At 42.6% G+C, this 19,441-nt stretch overlaps 1 protein-coding gene across 1 annotated transcript; it reads left to right on the forward strand.

Annotated features, from left to right (window-relative positions):
• The first annotated feature begins 8,549 nt into the window (after positions 1-8,549).
• On the forward strand, positions 8,550-12,887 carry LOC135698401 (uncharacterized). The gene has a single exon (XM_065218377.1). It carries the CDS (start codon positions 8,550-8,552, stop codon positions 12,885-12,887), a length of 4,338 nt encoding a protein of 1,445 aa, XP_065074449.1.
• Positions 12,888-19,441: the final 6,554 nt, after the last annotated feature.

The following is a 19,441-nucleotide window of genomic DNA, read 5'->3' on the forward strand; positions in this document are numbered from 1 at the left end:
TGAGCTTAGTTTCGAAATTATTCGAGTTAGTCATCATGGAGCCCCTGCTCTCTCATTGTAAGCAGTATCTAAGTAGTGATCAACACGTCTTCGTTTCCGGTCGATCTACTACCACTAATCTACTTTGTCTGACATCGTATGTCACGGAAAGCATGACAGAACGGGCTCAAACAGACGTAATTTACACCGACTTGTCGGCTGCATTCGATAAACTGAACCATGCAATTGCGATTGCTAAGTTAGATAGACTCGGGGTAAATGGCAACCTCTTGCGATGGTTTCGCTCTTATCTCAGTGATCGCCAGCTGATGGTAACCGTTGGTCAATATCAGTCTGCTACTTACCCAGCCATGTCAGGGATACATCAAGGAAGTCACCTAGGCCCGTTGATTTTCCTGTTGTACTTTAACGACGTGAATCTGGTCCTCGAAGGCCCTCGTCTATCGTATGCAGATGATTTTAAAATCTATATCGGGAACCGTTCTATCGATGACTGTCACTTCCTCCAATGCCAGCTCGAAGCGTTTGCTAACTGGCGCAACTTGAACCGAATGGAGGTTAACCCCGCGAAGTGTTCAATTAACAACTTCTCTCGCAAGAAGGAACCGATCATGTTCAATTATGTACTTCAGGAAACAACTATCAGCCGTGTCAACCACGTAAAACACCTGGGAGTTATTCTGGATTCCCAGTTAACGTATACGCAACACATCTCGTTAATTGTCGACAAGGCGTCAAGATCTTTGGGATTAATTTTCAGGATTGCAAAGAATTTGTCCGATATATATTGTCTCAAATCGCTATACTGTTCACTGGTGCGGTCCACCCTGCAGTATGGAACCCAACCCTAGTAGCACGCTTGTCACAAATCAATTGTAGAAACTTATATACGACTTATTTCAGTCATAAACAAGTTGCTGTAACTTATTGTGATGAAAGTGTGCTACTCAGGAAGCATAACAATGGTGCTGAAAGAGTTGAGTCCGTTCAGCGACGATTTCTTCGATTTGCTCTGAGAAGGCTGCCTTGGAGAAACCCTTTTCGTCTACCCAGTTATGAAAGTCGATGTCAACTGATTAATCTGGAGCTTCTACGTACTCGGAGAGACACTTCGCGGGCCCTGCTCATCGCGGATAGTTTACAGGGTAGAAATTGTTCTACAATCCTGGAGAAGATCAACGTGAACGTCCAACCCCGAGCGCTGCGAAATAACGCTATGTTAAGACTGCCTCAGCATCGCACTAACTATAGCATGAAAGGTGCTATAGACGGACTTCAACGTGTGTTCAATCGAGTTTCTTCAGTGTTCGATTTCAACGAGAGATGCTACGCCGCCGCTTTTCCCGTATTTTCTCTGACGCAGTAAACCGTTGAATGACCATGTATTTTATTGTATTGTGTATTTTAGTATGCTGGACTATGTATTTTAACGTTATTCACTTAAACATCATTGTGGCTACACTCAGCCTGTTGATGTAAACTAATAAATAAATAAATGTCATACTAACTTTTAGTAAAGATAAAACCGAGGTACTTAAAAGTTAATAGATTCGCCACTTCGGAAACGCGAAACAAGAACAACTTTAAGAGTACATTCTGCGGGTGGCCCCGGCGAAGTAGTTGTCATCCATACCTCTCACGCCTAAGTCACGAGTTCAAATCTCATCCTGGACAAGTCACGAATGACCGAAGAGTATTAATGTGAGTAAATTTCAGTTGATTGTTTACTTTATTTGTGTTTTTCTCATTTATTTAAATTTTGCTTGTTTTGGAAACAAAAAGAGGTCATTGCAAATACATCAAGTATGGGTTTCTCACATGTAGTGGCCCACATTTATATCAGGGAAATTTTTTTATCATTATTTTCAACGGGCCAACCCCTAGATTTGTGCCATTAGATGAGAAAACCACTCTCTGAAAATTTCAGCTCATTAGGGTGTAACACAAGCTGACGATTTTGATTTCAAATTTGTATGGGGATATTGATTGAAATGTATAGAGAAATAACATCACTTCACTCTTTCGTGCATAGAACTGATTCAACAAACTCGATTAAGCTCAGAACTTTAGCACACGTAGTTTAAACTATAAAGAACAACTTTGCTGAAGACAGCATCACGATTCAAGTAAGAGATATTAATTAATGATGTGCATTCTGCTCGTATATTGCAACAAAATACAGGCAGCTTATGCAAAGTATCAACTACATTACCACTAAAAATAAAAGTTCATATTTCACAGGCCAACATCCAGACTCGCGTCAGTAGATGAGATAACCACTCTCTGAATGTTTCAGCTATTTTTGACGTAACAAGGGCTGGTGCTTTTGGTTCAATGTTCAATATAGGGCATTTTGTTGAAATTTTCATATACCGTGCCGATTCAAATTTCGGACACTTAAACTCGAATTTCGGACACTTTTAAAAGTTGATTATCTCGGTCAAATATGATCCACATGTCTTGTAAATTTTAAATTTTTTTGACTAGTGCCCTCCACGATCATCTAACATTATTACTTTGTTTCTAACTGGATGTAATATTTAATTAAAAATGAAAGTGTCCGAAATTTGAATCGTCCGAAATTTGAATAGGAACGGTACAAAATGCTTAGGGTAGAGAACTACTTCGGCCTAATCGCCCATTTTGGGCCTATCGAGCAGAAAACTTCAAATTAATCCATGATTTCAGAGTTAACAAGTCAATTGTGCGTTTGGTACGATACTTTAGTTAATAAGCTACGGAACGAAGTCAATGAGAACGCGTGGTATGAAGGTTTTCACTCATTATTCCCAAAAACAAAAGAAGCGCTCCGACCGAATCAATTTTTATCTTCATCCGATAGGCCGAAGTGAATTCATTGGCGTTTCAATTGCGTTTCAACGCGTTAGGCCGAGTTTAGAATCCGTAGGCCGAGTTTGGCGTCAATAAGCAGTGTTAGACTTTTGACAATATCTCAACGATTGGTTTCTTTTTTTCAAATCTGACGGTACGTACGGAAAGGTAAATAAATTTGGAAGCCATCAGTAATAATAAAATTCCGTTTGGTGCTAAACTGCGCTAGATTAAGAAAGATTAATTGCGTGTTGTGCTTAGTAGGCCGGAAATGGAGTAGTTAACCCTATATACATTCAAAAGCGAATATCTAAATAAAACTAACTGGATTCATAATGAAATCTACAGCAAAGTTGTTACTCATTGACAGTGTTGGAAAAATCATTTTCAAAAAAAGTTCTATCACAGCTCATTGCAGAGATAAATCCCAAAGGAACTTCTCACAAAAAGTTCGCGAACGAGAGATGATAAAAAGTTCATGAAAGCGTAGAGCGAGAGAAATTTTCATTTCGTATCGCGAAAGATCTTTCGTCTCTCCATCTCACATCATTTCACACGTACTCGTGATTCGAACCAACCAAATATCCCCTCAGCTTTGTTCTTTTTTTCCAGCGAGTAAAGGTAGGCGATGATCATGCGAGAGTGTCTGTTTGTTTTCTTCTCGTTCTCCGATATTTTTCGCATCCTTTACAATAAATACCATTTCCAGAGAACTTTGAGATTTGGGCGTAATTGCTTTTGTAAACAAACACGTCATTCAGCGATTTCTCACGAATCAAAGCACAATCTAACGAACTATACTATACCAAATGCATCATTCCTCTACCTGTCTGTGTTGTTAGTTTTTTAGATTGAACTTTAAATCACGAGAAATCGGCGAATTAAGTGTGTGTTTACAAAAGAAATTACGCCCTAATCTCAAAGTTTTCCGGATTTATTTATAGTTTTAGTTCTCAATGCAACCAGCTAATAATAGATACTTGTAACCAGTGCTGTAAATTTTCATATCATTCGATTGAAGATGAACCACTACAACCATTCACAGAATTGTGTAAACGAATTCTCACATGACCATAATTTAAAGAGCCCCTTTCTCATTCGAAGCTCATTGTCACTGTCAATTGAGTCACTCAGTATCATTTGATATACGACAGTGGAGTATGGAAGAAATCCAGGAAAATGGTCCCGAACAGACAAGTCGACCCGATGTCGGATCAATGTAAGGCTAATTTAAGGTCGATGTCGACCCAATGTCGTGTTAATGTCGGGTCAATTTTGGGTTTATGTCGGGTCAATGTCGGGTCAACATCGGGTTGGGGTTTGATAGAAGTCAGGTTGGTGTCGGGTTGGCTTAGCTTTTTCGCCGGAATGTCGACCAGAGCTCCGTTTGTGTGTAGGTTACACTCAATCGAATGATATATAGCGTTTCTCAAATGAGAATGATCCATGCCTTCGTCAAATGACTAAGCAACTGATATCACCCATTCGGAGGAGGTCCCCTTTGATAGCGAATAGCTACTTTTCTAATTTTCATCAAAAATGTTCAAATGATTTTGAGAATTTACAGCACTGGTAATAGCACAGTGAAAAAGTTCACCACCACCTATATTCCCAACCATCCCCCTGCATATAATTATTGCATAAGAGCTTACAGGAACGATATTACTAACACTAGTGATGAGAGGAGCCATGCATTAACTGTATTTCGTGAAAATGAGGATACATTAGGCGCTCCTCCTTCCGCAACCCCCTATCCTGAGGAACGGTTTTAATATAAAAATTGCTAGTCACAAAATCTTACACTACCCTCCCCGTTCCTCGTTAATGTCGCGTTGACACTTGTGCTTATTCATTCATTTTTTTTGCCAGAAACCAATGCACCAATCAATCAGTTGCACAAAACTGTTCACATCATCCTGATAACGGCTACTTTAAACAACAGGCGCCAGTAGACAGCCAGGTACCAGACTTATCAGTCTTTAGAGATTGTATGTATTGATTTACTCGGGATAGCTTTCTGTCTATAATCTTTCCCTTGTGAAATGTGCAGTGCAATTTTCAAGAACGAATGTGGTGTAAAGAGATAGAGAGAAAAAATGATCTGATATTTTTCGTATCCTCACGTTGGTGATTCGAGTTAAAAAAGTTCGCGATATCTCATTCTCTCATCCCAGAAAGTTCGCTCAGGAAATATTGGAGTGTGAAACTAGGGAGGGAAAGTTCCCAAGAGAAAACGTATCGCAAGCGAAAATGATATTTTGGTGAGAATTCCATCACTGCTCATTGATTGTTCTACAAGTTTTGAAAATCTGAATCAAATCGATAATAAGGAAACATTTTAATGATCGATAGAGTGTAGGAGTGTCATTTTTTCATATATTTTATATAAATTTCCCATAAAAAATTCAAACTTAAAGCACCAGCTCGCGTTACATCCAAATGAGCTGAAATTTTCAGTGTGGTTTTCTCACCTAATGGCACTAATCTAGGGTTTTTTTTTTTTTTTTGTTTATTAATTTATTTGATAAGGCTCAACCGAATTAACTTTACAGAGCCGATGATTCTTGGTTACTATACAATACATCTTAAAACTATAGTCAAAAGGTACAACACAATAAACACTTTATCTTCCGCTATCCAAAAAGCCTCCTCCATCAGAACTGGAGCCGCTTCCAGTGGTTTCATTGTATGGCTTATTGTTGTACGCCAACGAGGGTCAGAGCGCGTCCATTGCAGCAATGGACGCAAAACGTGGTCAGCACTCACACACTCATCACGAAACGGTTGCTTTCCAAAGTCGACGACGAATCGACTGAAAGAACTGCTGATGAAGAACAATGACGAAGACCACACAATGGTTGCTGCCGAGAAAACAGACGATCGCGTAGCACACATCGAGAGTGGCCTGCTTTTGTCGACAGCCGAGTGAACACTGTAATCTAGGGGTTGGCCCGTGGAAAATTAGAACTTTTATTTTTGTGGGCCAGTCTAGTGCTTATGTTTCAAGTGAGAAATGCTTAAAAGACAATACACATAGATTTATAAAATAAGCTAACCTAATATAAATCTATTGGAAATGTCACCAACGACGACATGTAGCGGTTTGATACAGATTCCTAATATGAATATTTTAAACCTAACTGTCGAAAAATTTAACATTGCATGTGTTGCTCGCAGTCCTTCGGATCGAGCATAGAAAACTATTTTACAAAGTATGCTCTCGGCGATACTCAAACTAAAATTTTAATGCAACAAACATACAATGTTACCGTTGGTAAAAACGAGCACCCGGTTGCGAAAGGGTTGCGGTCGGTGAAAGTGAACACCCAGTTGCGAATGGGCGAATACCGTGAACGGTCCACTGACAGTTTTCGACGGCTGATGAAGATGACCTAAATGAATGGCACACATACATGCGCATGCAGCTGATCGCGCAGTGGGATCAGCCATCGTAATTTGTTATTGTTGACACTGAAGATCGAAACGAGATGGTGAAATTCTCATCTTTTAATTTAGTGAAGTGAATTTGTCTGTCCACTTGTAGTTAATTAGCAAAATAAGTGTGAAGTCAATTTTGTATGTGCAATAGTTTATTGTAAATATTGTGAAAGTTATATTTGGTGTTTTTGTAGATTTCGTCAGCTGATTGTTGGTCGATATTAGGTTTGCTCGTTCATGATATTTTGTGCTACTTACCGTGAGTTTGTTTGTATTTCGATAGTCAGTAAATGTAATAAATTAATGTTTTCAACATAGGTCCTCAAAACCGAGTATAGGAGTGTTGGCAGTGAGACTGGTAGTAGTTATATTGAGGAAAACTTAATGTAAGTAGTTTGTTATTAATGATAAGTGCATCTGTTATTAATGTTTGTTGTATTAAAATTTTAGTTTGAGTATCGCCGAGAGCATACTTTGTAAAATAGTTTTCTATGCTCGATCCGAAGGACTGCGAGCAACATTCTCAAAATTAAATGGCTGCGACCTACAAGTACCCGTGTTGTGACTGCAATGAATCGTACGATGCCAGCGTCCAGTGCGAAAGATGTGAAGAATGGTACCATTTCGAGTGCGTTGGTGTCGACGAATCCGTTGCAGAGGTCATATGGTTCTGCTCGACCTGTATCGGTGAGGATAGATCGATTCGTGAGTCGCTGGGGGCACCAGGACGGACCAGGATTCATCCGGTGGTGATCGATCATCCATCTGCTAATGCTGAAGGTAGCGGTACAGAGGTCAGTAAGGTAGCAAATAAGAACATATCATCGACTAAACGTCGCATAAGTAGGGCCCAAGCACAAGATGATGATAGCAATAAATCAGATCAGGAGCAGGAAAGTTCTGATGAAGACGAAAATCAAGACGTGGCAAAGGAAAAAGTAGAAGACCACGCAAAGTTCTTGAATGAGCTTTTAAAATCGTTTGATCGTTGTCATAGTCAACCCGTGCGCGTACAATCGAGTAAATCGAGTGGTAGCGGTAAAAGGGGACTCCGGAAAAGTGCCAGTGTACCGTCGGCAAAGTCTGCCTCGACACGTTCTCGTGCGTTGAAGGAACTTCGCGAACTGGAGGAGAAAAACAAGTTGGACGAACTCGAGGAGGAAAACCAACGGAAATTTCTGGAACTTCAACGAAAGCAGATTGCCAGACGAAAAGAAGCGCTCAAAAGGAGGATCGAATTGAGGATGATCATCAACGAGGATGCTGAAGATGATTCGGATTCAGTGAACGAAGAAGTGGAAGAATCGACGAACAGAAGCAGGAAAAAGCAGCCGGAGGAGCAGATCCCGAAGAGTTTGGGTGCAATTCCGATGGTTCCACGAAAAAGGTCTACCGAAGATGATATTCAGGACCTATATGATCGCTTCAAGAAACTTTTGGAAGAAAAGAATCCTCGAAAGTCAGCACCAAAGCTGCCCACCACGAAGAAGAGCACCAAGCGTGCATCGAATCCGGTACTGCCACGCCCTTCTTTTGAAAAGGATGATGACGCACTGAGATCAATCCTTGGTGGCGGGGACTCCGATGATGAAGTCATTGTGGAAGGACCAACACGGCTCCAAATAGCATCCCGTCAGGTCTTTCCACGGAGTCTACCCAAGTTCTACGGAGCAGCCGAAGAGTGGCCGGTATTCATCAGCGCCTATGAGCAAGCAAACTTGTCGTGTGGATTCACCAACGCCGAGAATTTGGTTCGCTTACAAGACGCGCTGAAGGGTAGAGCGTTGGAAACGGTTCGGAACCGATTGCTGCTGCCAGAAAACGTGCCGCTTATCATTGAGAAGCTGCGGAAGAGATTCGGGAACCCGGAAATTCTATCAACCAGGTTAGCAACCAAAGTTCAACAGCTAGAAGGACCCAGCTCGGAGAGTTTGGAGTCGGTGATCGAGTTCGGAAGTGCAGTTGAAGAATTCACCCAGCATCTCAAGGCAGCAGGACTGGTTGACCACCTGAAGAACCCAATTCTAATGCAGAGTTTAGTCCAAAAACTGCCATCGTATTATGCTATGGAGTGGGTGGACTACAAACGTCGCGCTAGAACGGTCGTTTTGGAGACGTTTGGTGGTTTCATGGAGGGTCTGGTGGAAAAGGCACTGGAAGCGACCTTCGAAAAAGCAGAGTTGGACGGAAAGGTCAAAAGAAAGGAGAAGATCAAGGCTTTCGTTCATGCTACAGACGGAAGAAATCAAGACAGCCAGTAAAGCCGGATGGAGTCGAAGATGGAGCAGAGATCGTCGAATCAGTTGCAGCAGAAGTCGCAAAGCCAGCCACAGCAACGAGAACTGAAGTGTTCGGTCTGCCAGAAGCCTGGACATTATGGAAGATATTGCCAGGAGTTCCTGAAACAGAGCTTGGACGAGCGGTGGAAAACAGTGAAGCGGTTGAACCTGTGTCCGCTTTGTCTGTACGACCACGGGCAACGATCGTGTCGCATCCGGATAGCCTGTAAAGTCGACGGTTGTCAGGAGTACCACAATGCTCTGCTACATAGTGGCCCGAGTGAAGGAACCTCGCGAGCTCGAGTGCAATGCAACAGTCATCGTCAGCAGGAACGTGCAGTACTATTCAAGATGGCTCCAGTGACGCTCTACAACGGCAAGAAGAAGATTGATACGCTTGCTCTAATCGACGAAGGATCGTCAATAACTATCGTGGATAGCGAATTGGTGGAATCGTTGGGAGCTGATGGGCCGGTGGAATCGTTGCAGATGTGCTGGACAAATGGTGTTCAGCGGACAGAGAATCGGTCGAAGAAAGTTACGCTCGAGATCTCCGCCAAAAATTCGCCGTATCGCTACGATTTGATGGAAGCCCGCACGGTGCACAAACTGGATCTCCCTACACAACAGATGGATTCCCGGAAATTGAAGGAGCAGTTCGAACATCTCAAGGACATACAGATTCCCAGTTACGAAGTAGCTACACCGAAGGTGTTGATTGGAATCGACAACGCCCACCTGATCGCGCCATTGGACTCCCGAGTTGGAGATTCTGGTGAGCCTGTTGCAGTTCGTTGCAATCTCGGCTGGACGTTGTATGGCCCGCGTCGAAATGTCGTCAGCAGTGTAAACTTCTTGGGACATCATCGTTGTGTGGGTGAAGAATGTAGCATTGCAGATAAGAAGCTGGATGAAGCGTTGAAGCAGAATTATCAACTGGAGGAGGTCGGAACTTCGGTGATTCGATTGGAGTCAAGGGAAGATCGCAGAGCGCGTGAGATCCTAGAAAAGACGACCAAGAGAATTGGTGAGAGGTTTGAAACCGGACTGCTCTGGAAGGAAGATGACGTGCGATTCCCTGAAAGCTTTGACATGGCCTTGAAGCGGTTGCGAAGTTTGGAAGCTCGGATGAAACGAAATCCTGGGGTGCGAGAAAACTTGCAGAAGCAGTTGGAGGAATATCTCGCCAAAGGCTACGCGCATCGCATCACCGAGCGGGAGTTGAAAGAGACGCCGAAGGGAACGGAATGGTACCTACCCTTGAATTACGTGGTGAATCCGAAGAAACCGGGCAAGGTGCGATTGATTTGGGATGCGGCAGCGAAAGCACATGGCGTGTCGTTTAACGATAAACTGTTGACGGGACCGGACATGATAACTTCGTTGCCAGTTGTGATAAGTGGTTTCCGTGAGAGACGTGTGGCGTTTGGAGGTGACATCAGAGAGATGTTTCACCAAGCAAAGGTTCGTCTGGAGGATCGTCAAGCACAACGATTTCTGTTCCTGGGTCCGAACGGAGAGGTGGAGATTTTTGTGATGGATGTCGTGATCTTCGGTTCTAGTTGCTCGCCATGCTCTGCCCAGTTTGTGAAGAACCTGAACGCACGCGAACATTCCGAGCACCCTGAAGCTGCAGATGCTATTGTCCGGAAGCATTACGTCGATGATTATTTCGACAGCACCGATACTGAAGCGGAAGCAGTCAAACTAGCGATGGATGTCAGAAAGGTGCACGCAAATGGAGGTTTCGAGATACGGAACTGGGTCAGTAACTCGGAGGTGGTCCTGCAGGAGCTTGGAGAGCCAAAGTGCGCGGCGAAGCCGCTAGAAGTGGACAAGTCCTGCGAATTCGAACGAGTCTTGGGGATGTTATGGGACCCGGAGGGAGATAACTTCATCTTCTCGACGGAGATTCGGCAAGACCTTCAGCCATACATTCGGGAAGGTGCTTGGCCAACGAAGAGGATTGCGTTACGGTGTATAATGAGTATGTTTGATCCGAAGCAGTTCTTGGCTCCTCTGCTCATACATGGCCGCATCATCATGCAGGATTTGTGGCGCAGTGGAATCAAGTGGGACGAAAGGCTGACCGAGAAACATTATGAACGGTGGGTGAAATGGACACAGTTATTCCATCTGATCGACGAGATCCGAGTTCCTAGGTGCTATCTGGGCAGACTAGATTCGAAGGCGTACGATACGGTACAGTTGCATGTGTTCACCGATGCTGGCGATGCGGCTTACGGGTGCGTTGCTTATTTCCGATTTGAGGACGGCGGAGTCGTTCACTGCGCATTCATTGAGGCAAAAGCGAAGGTGGCACCATTGCAGTACCTGTCTACGCCACGAATGGAGCTAGAAGCTGCTGTTCTAGGCGCGCGGCTGATGAAGTCAATCTGCGATAGTCATTCTGTTCCTGTTTTGAAGTGGTTCCTGTGGTGCGATTCGTATACTGTTGTGTCGTGGGTGAAGTCCGACCAACGAAGGTACAAACCTTTCGTTGCCCACCGAATCGGAGAGATTCTCAGCATCACAAACCCTGAAGATTGGCGCTGGGTAGGTACGAAGGACAATCCAGCAGACGACCTAACGAAATGGGGAAAAGGAACGGAAATCAAGTCGGAGAGTCGTTGGTATCGAGGTCCGGAGTTCCTGTATAAAGACGTGTCAGAGTGGCCGAAGCAGAAACGTCCGGTGGTGGAGGTTCAAGAAGAACTACGCGCAAGCGTGCTGCTGCATCATATTCTTTTGCCTGAGGGGTTGATGGAGAGGATGCAGCATATTTCTCGGTGGACGGTGATGGTGCGAACGGTAGCAGTAGTGTTCCGTTTTGTGTCCAACTGTCGTCGTCGGATCAAAAAGATGCCGATCGAAGCGTTGCCGATTGATGCTAAGCAAGCTGGACGTATAGCGTTTGCAGCAGTTGAGGTACCGTTGCGGCAGGAAGAATATATGTCTGCCGAATCGTTGCTGTGGAGGATAGTGCAAGCAGAGGAGTTCGCGGACGAGGTGAAGACACTCATGAAGAATCGGGATTCATCTGTAGCTCAAGATTTACCACTGGAAAAGTCGAGTCCGATTTATCGCTTATCACCATTTCTGGATGAAGAAGGAATTGTGCGGATGGAAGGTCGGACCGAGGCGGCTGACTACGTGGCGTTTGATGCGAGGTTCCCGATCATTCTGCCGAAAGATCACGTGGTGACCAAGAGACTGGTGCAACATTATCATCGACAATATGGCCACGGTAGCAGGGAAACGGCAGTGAATGAAATTCGGCAGCGATACTACATACCTTGTCTACGCGTGTTGGTGGAGCAAGTGATGCGGGAGTGCATGTGGTGCAAGATCCGGAAGGCAAAACCAACTGTGCCCAGGATGGCACCACTACCCGAACAGCGATTGGCTGCGAAGATCGATCCGTTTTCAAACGTGGGCATCGATTATTTCGGGCCGCTAGAAGTGACCGTTGGAAGAAGGAAGGAGAAAAGATGGGTGGCACTGTTCACGTGCTTAACTGTCAGAGCGGTGCACTTGGAGGTGGCGTACAGCCTGACGACGGAGTCGTGCAAAATGGCGATTAGGAGGTTTGTGAAGCGACGTGGCAGTCCGATTGAGATCTTCTCGGACAACGGTACGAATTTCGTCGGTGCCAATCGAGATCTGGTGAAGGAGATCAACGTTGCCTGTGCGGACACGTTCACTGGTGCAAGGACCCGTTGGACGTTTAACCCACCTTCAGCGCCACATATGGGGGGCGCTTGGGAGAGAATGGTACGCTCGGTGAAAGAGGCACTGCATGTCTTCACGGATGGTCGGAAGCTGACGGATGAGATCCTGCAGACTGCACTGATCGAGGCTGAGAACCTGGTCAACTCACGTCCACTTACGTACGTGTCAACCAACGTGAAGGAAGACAAAGAAGCGCTAACAGCAAATCACTTCCTGCGTGGTCGATCGTCGGCCGAATGTCTACCGTCGAGGATTCCGGTGGATTTGGCTGATACGTTGCGGAGCAGCTATAGTCGAGCGCAGCAGTTAGCGGATGGATTTTGGGATCGTTGGCAGCGGGAGTATCTGCCGACCCTGAACAGACGGTCGAAGTGGTACTTGGACCATCGAAAAGTGGCGATAGGAGACCTGGTGTTTGTGGCTGATGGCGAAAAGCGGAGTACCTGGGAGCGAGGCCTAGTGACGCAAGTGTTCGTTGGCAGTGATGGGAGAATCCGCTCAGCGTCCGTGCAGACCAGCCGGGGTGAGAAGCTGCGACCAGTATCGAAGTTAGCCGTTTTGGAGATTGAGGTGGAAAATAGTAATCCCCGTACTGTTCCCGAGTGAATCAGCGACAGGGTTTACGGGTGGGGGAATGTTACCGTTGGTAAAAACGAGCACCCGGTTGCGAAAGGGTTGCGGTCGGTGAAAGTGAACACCCAGTTGCGAATGGGCGAATACCGTGAACGCCCCGTCCACTGACAGTTTTCGACGGCTGATGAAGATGACCTAAATGAATGGCACACATACATGCGCATGCAGCTGATCGCGCAGTGGGATCAGCCATCGTAATTTGTAATTGTTGACACTGAAGATCGAAACGAGATGGTGAAATTCTCATCTTTTAATTTAGTGAAGTGAATTTGTCTGTCCACTTGTAGTTAATTAGCAAAATAAGTGTGAAGTCAATTTTGTATGTGCAATAGTTTATTGTAAATATTGTGAAAGTTATATTTGGTGTTTTTGTAGATTTCGTCAGCTGATTGTTGGTCGATATTAGGTTTGCTCGTTCATGATATTTTGTGCTACTTACCGTGAGTTTGTTTGTATTTCGATAGTCAGTAAATGTAATAAATTAATGTTTTCAACATAGGTCCTCAAAACCGAGTATAGGAGTGTTGGCAGTGAGACTGGTAGTAGTTATATTGAGGAAAACTTAATGTAAGTTGTTTGTTATTAATGATAAGTGCATCTGTGATTAATGTTTGTTGTATTAAAATTTTAGTTTGAGTATCGCCGAGAGCATACTTTGTAAAATAGTTTTCTATGCTCGATCCGAAGGACTGCGAGCAACAGCATGTAAAATTGAGAATACACCAAATTAGTAATTTTATGGATTTTTGTTAAAATAAATTTACAAAAACTTTAATTCTCAAACTCATCCAAATGTACCAGTCTAAAACTGTGGAAGTTCCTCAACGCTCCCTTCAAGTACCATCATTCTCCACCGGAGAACGCAATGACCGAGCAGTAAATCTGCGCTCTAAACAACGGGTTCATTGTTCCTGGAAGGCATTACAATATTATTTGTATTCATGAACATATGAAAATTGCAAACAATAGAAATGAGTGACGTTCTAAACAACCGCAATTACACTCTCCACAAGAGTGTTGCTACTCTCCATCCATTGCAGTCCAGACTGACACAACTGACCGGTGGACCCATTGCTGCAGCACCAGAATCAACGCTGCGCGTTCCAGGCAAACTGCAACAGCCACGGCAAGTGTGAGAATAGACGTTTTGCACCTCTCTTACTTCCTGTACTATCGAGGCACTTTTTCATTATTTTTTTTCAACCAGCAATACAAGAAGTGCATGTCGCGATTGTACATCACCGTCATCGTCGTCGTCGTCGTCGTCGTCGTTTCCGTCTGCAGAGCGTTGTAGACAAGCTGTAGCTACACCTACCGTCACAACGACGACGGTAACAATCCATGGTGACGGACGATCCGAAGATTGACGGAAGGCTTCAACGAGTCGAGAGCACCATTTGAAAAAGTAGCAGCAATTTGCTGAAAGAGGTATGGAAAATGATGAAAAATTGTTACACCACAAGGGAAAAATGAGAAGCACTGCGATTACGTTGCACTGGGCATAGAAAGAGAAATAGGAACAATAATAGGAGGTAAATGAAGAGAGTGAAGAGTGAAGAAAACAGATTTGCAAATCATTAAATCGTTCGAATTATGAAATTATTACAATGCAATTGTCGTAATTATATGCTTCATTTATGAAATGCGTTTAGCGCGACGCTGGCTCACTGTGGAAATCCCGGGCAGGTGGGTTTGGGCATACAGAAAAGAGTCACACCGTGTTGGATTGGCCATGTATAGCATGTAAAGCCGGGCGTTTGCTCGCACACCAAAGGGGTATTTAGCTGCTGTACTGATGGAAATTCCAGTGCAGCCATAGGATGAAGGTAATCGGAATGTTTATAACTCATTCAACCAGTAGTTGCAACGTTGTAGCAGGTAAATTAAATGGTAGCATTTTTTTTTAATTAAAGAGAAAAACGTTTTTCCCATTATCGCTATGAGTGATTAAATAGTTCAAGGTTTATACCGAAGAACTAGGCTTTATTAGTTGCTGCTTTGACTAAATGCTCATTAATTATTACGAATTAGTGCATATATACATCTCTTTAATGCATTGTTTTTAAATAACATGGTGTGTCCAACTCAGAGATGCCAGATATACAGCCATGTCTGTGAATTCACAGATTTTTTTTCACAGGCTTTTTTTTCGTTACAGACATTTACAAACTTTTTACTTTTTTCACAGATATTTACAGACTTTTCAATCAAGCGAAAATTAAAAAAAAAATTACACAATTTTACAACTTTAATCAAATTACTCGTGCGATGCATTTTGCAACACGCATTAGAAATTCGTGCGTTTTCAAATCCACCGCACGAACGAGCTGTCACTGTTATAGAGATTAGTGACGTTTAATGTACGCACACTAGCGGGTGCATCGCTGTGTAAAGTTGTTTATTATTTTCCTGCAGTTTTAGTGCTGAACGAAGCAGCCATTTTCGCCATTTTGTATCTGAATAAGAGTCGTCAAAATGTAAAAAAAAAAATCAAAGGGAACCCGAGAAGGAACCCCATAACGAACTTTTTAAAAGGATCAGGTAAGCTATAAGTTAAGGAAAATCAATATAAATATTTGCCCTAATCATTATGTTGAGTTCCATGTGATTTGAGGTATCGCACGATGCATTTCGGCGCATGTCAGAATCTGTCCACTTCCCGGGACCGATCTAAGAGAGACCATTGTGATCATTGGGTCTGAATATGTCCAGCATTGATCTTAAAGTAAAATTCTTATGTGATTTAGGTGTCACATAATGAGTTTTTGATAGATCAATCGTTTACGAATTCCCCAGTGGAATCTGGAATTCACATTTTTGTTCATAACTTCGGAACCATAATTCCGACCGCGCAAAAAAATCAATAGAGATCTATGGGGATCTGAAACACATCTTCTGGAACTTGTTGCACTCATTTTTCGATCCCGTTGAGATGAGTCTATTGATAGATGGCATTCGTCTCTCCAAAATTGTGTTTTTCAAGTGATATCAAGCCTTTCGGTACAACTTGGTGTACGATAAAGGCAAAAAGGTTGGTATCAGCAAATTGTGTTATATTTAGCCAAATTTTTCTCCCCCAGGTGTGGAATTAAATGTAATGTTGCTTGATATATCTTATTTTAAAACTGTATTTATAAAATCGTTACAACAGTGTTAGTGTTTAGCGCCAATTCACCATACATGGCGCCGCTGTACAGTACTCTCCATTTCTCGATGATCTTTATTTCTATATTCCTTCTTATCTGAATCGTTTCAGCAACCCTGATCAGTGCTGCAGAATACAATACAATACAATACACGGTGATATTGACAGTTTTGCTTTGGTCACTCATTTGAGCTAACAATCACAGTCAAGGCAAACCATGTCAATTGTCAATGCTGTCAGTGACGAACATGTGTAGATTTTTTTATTAACTAAATTTGTAACGAAATTAGATGACTTGAGTAACACCATTACATGGAGTCGTTAACAAACAATAATGTGACACAGAATGCACGAAATTACACTTACACTTAGAATCTTTGTCATTGACGAAAAAATGAATGATATTATGCCGAAGGTTTTTTTTTTTTGAGAATAAAGTCTGCGATGACCAATTTTGCCAATATCGCGCGAAAGTCTGTCAATGACAATGACAAATCTCAGCACTGACCCTGATCCTGATTCATCAAAACTTTTTGAGCACGAAGTGTTTAGAATCGTATTAATAAGCTTATAAATTGCTCTTTTGATTGTCGATTTCTCCATATTTAGGTGGTGGAAATTTGAATCTCTCACTAAGATGTGCTAGTTCCCCCGCTGCTGGCGTGCAAAAGGACCAGTACTAAGTAGCTAGCGGATTTTTACTCTACATGGTATATAAGATCGACGCAAATTTAAGTATAAATTACTCAAACTCTAGAAAACGTAGTTTACGTAGACTGAGTAAAGTTTTCCGAGCCTTTCGAATATGACTTAAATTGACGACAAATTACTCATTCTAGAAGTATGCACTCAAAGAATAAATCACATATCCAATGAAAAACTTTCATTAGAATTTCACATAACTTTAATGTGATATCATAATTGGGAATTGCAACACACAATCACATTTACCTTATATGTTAAACGAAATTTAAGTGATTTATCATATAGAACTCATGTGATCACATGAATGTTATGTGCAATTCATATAGATATCATTGGTATTGTTAATGGAAAAATTTAATGTGCATTCCCAATGGAAACTACATGAAAACTTTTTTCCGTGCACTAATTTAATATGTACATCGAGAAGTTGATCTTATTACAAAAAAAATTCCTGTAAAATCTCGTAAAGTTTTACACAAGAATATGAGCAGTGTTGGCAAAAGCATCAATCAAATAATATGTCTCCACTCTCATACGCCCTCAATATCATGCTGAATATTGATTTTACAAGCGAGTTTATTCACAGCATACAAAAATCAAGCTGAGAGTTGACTCGACACCAAACGGATTCCGTTGCACATCTCTTTTTTAGAAAGAGAAAGCATAGTTTGCTATCTCTTTTTAATCTTCACCGATGGCAGACACGAAGTGACTGCTGCAAGCCGTTATAGAAGTTGTATTCGGATGTAAAGCAAAAACCATTAAACTCAATCTCACCTTAGTTTGGTGAGATTTGCAGCTGGTGAGTTTTGTTAGCTTGATAATCTGAGCTGCGATATCACAGCTTGCAAATCAACCGTAGATGTTTGTTTGTTGATTTTTGTCTACGAAAATCAAGCGTGATCTTGGGCATTGGTGAGATTTGATTTTTTTTATATTTTTCCAACACTGAATATGACTGGAATAATGTTAACTTGGAGTCGACTTCATTTGTCGTGTAATCGTAATTTATATTTTTTTATTTATTGCTTTTAACGTACACGGCGTAAATGGATGCATTCCCAACTGCAATTAGGTTCAATTCGTTAAAAGCAGATCTTTTTTGCTCGAACATGACTTTTAAAATTTTGCATATATTTCATGGCCCCCAGCAATGCCCACCACCCCCTTCCCCCGTCACACGCAAAATTTCTGCTAATTTTATGCAACCCAATTACAGACATTTCTGAAATTCACAGACATTTTTAGCAGAATTCTGAAAAAATATTCTGGCATCTCTGGTCCAACTTCAGCTCCAGTATTCCATATTCACTGTGAAAGAAACATGAGTAAAAGTATAGAATATACTTAAGGCATAAAGGGTGTCCCACATCAAATTGCATAACGGAAAAAAACGCTGTAAAAAATTACCTAGTTGCCCGATCCTCTTCAAACTTTCAGATAATAAAATATAACCCATTAGTAAGCTCTTGGCATATTTATTTCATTCAACTTCAATACCATAACCGTGCGCTCATGTCTTCCTCAGATTTGACCTCCTTGGTCATGACATGAGTGCCTGCTTCATAATAGCCCAGTATTTTTTGATGAGCCTTAGTTCCGGTGCGTTGGGGGGGTTCATGTCTTTGGGTACGAAAGTGACCCCTTTGGCTCTCCAGGACAACATTTGAATAGTGGCACGAAGCTAGATCCGGCCAGAAGATCGTAAGGTCCTCGTGTTGCTTCAACAAAGGAAGCAGTCGCTTCTGTAGACAATCCTTGTGGTAGATATCCTCGTTTACAGTCCCGGTAGTCACGAACGGCGCACTCCGTTTGCCACATAAGCCGATTGCTTGCCAAATCATGTATTTCTTGGCAAACTTTGAAAATTTCTGCTTCCTTACTTCCTCTGGAACATCAAACTTGTGCTGGGCGGTGAAAAACAGTAGCCCCTGAAGCTGCCGGAAGTCCGCCTTGGCGCAAGTCTCATCATCCATGATGAGACAATGAGGCTTCGTCAGCATCTGGGTGTACAGTTTCCGGGCCCGTGACTTTCCCACCGTATTTTGCCGTTCGTCACTATTTGGAGCCTTCTGCACTTTGTACGTGTGCAGCCCCTCCCGGTCCTTGGCTCTCTGAACGAAAGACTTGGATCGATTCAACTTTTTGGCCACATCCCTGACTGAAGCATTGGGATTCCGCTTAAATGCTTTCACGACACGCTTGTGATCCTGATCACTAATAGAACATCCATTCTGACCGCATTTCTCCTTCCGTTCGATGCTCAGTGTTTTGTAGTAACGTTTAATCAAACGACTCATCGTTTACTGCACGTTCCGAGTTGTTTTTAGATGTCTCGATGAGAGAGTTGAGGATTTCCAGGTGCTTGCGCGAAATCAATTTGACAACGATAAAAATACAGTGTAAACAATACACTCTAAGCTACTTCTACCCAAATTGTTAAGAGAATATAACCAATGGGTAATTTTCTACAGCTTTTTTCCGTGACGCATTTTGATGTGGGACACCCTTTAAGTCACATTTTCTACCCTCTTTATAAATTATGATATGATTCATGATTTTGGCCATCTACTGCCCAACGAAGTTTGTGCCATTATTGATGTGCAAATAATATTTATAGATAATAATCAAAGAATATTTGTCTCAAACATTTGAAAACGCTAGCTCGAACCTTCAT

Source organism: Ochlerotatus camptorhynchus, unplaced genomic scaffold, assembly GCF_037179485.1.
Source record: "Ochlerotatus camptorhynchus isolate MF236.1 unplaced genomic scaffold, CSIRO-AGI_Acam_v1.1 ptg000085l, whole genome shotgun sequence".
NCBI lineage: Eukaryota > Metazoa > Arthropoda > Insecta > Diptera > Culicidae > Ochlerotatus > Ochlerotatus camptorhynchus.

Bases quoted from the DNA above. Each gene is read 5' to 3' on its own strand.
- LOC135698401 (XM_065218377.1), top strand. From the start codon at position 8,550: ATGGAGCAGAGATCGTCGAATCAGTTGCAGCAGAAGTCGCAAAGCCAG.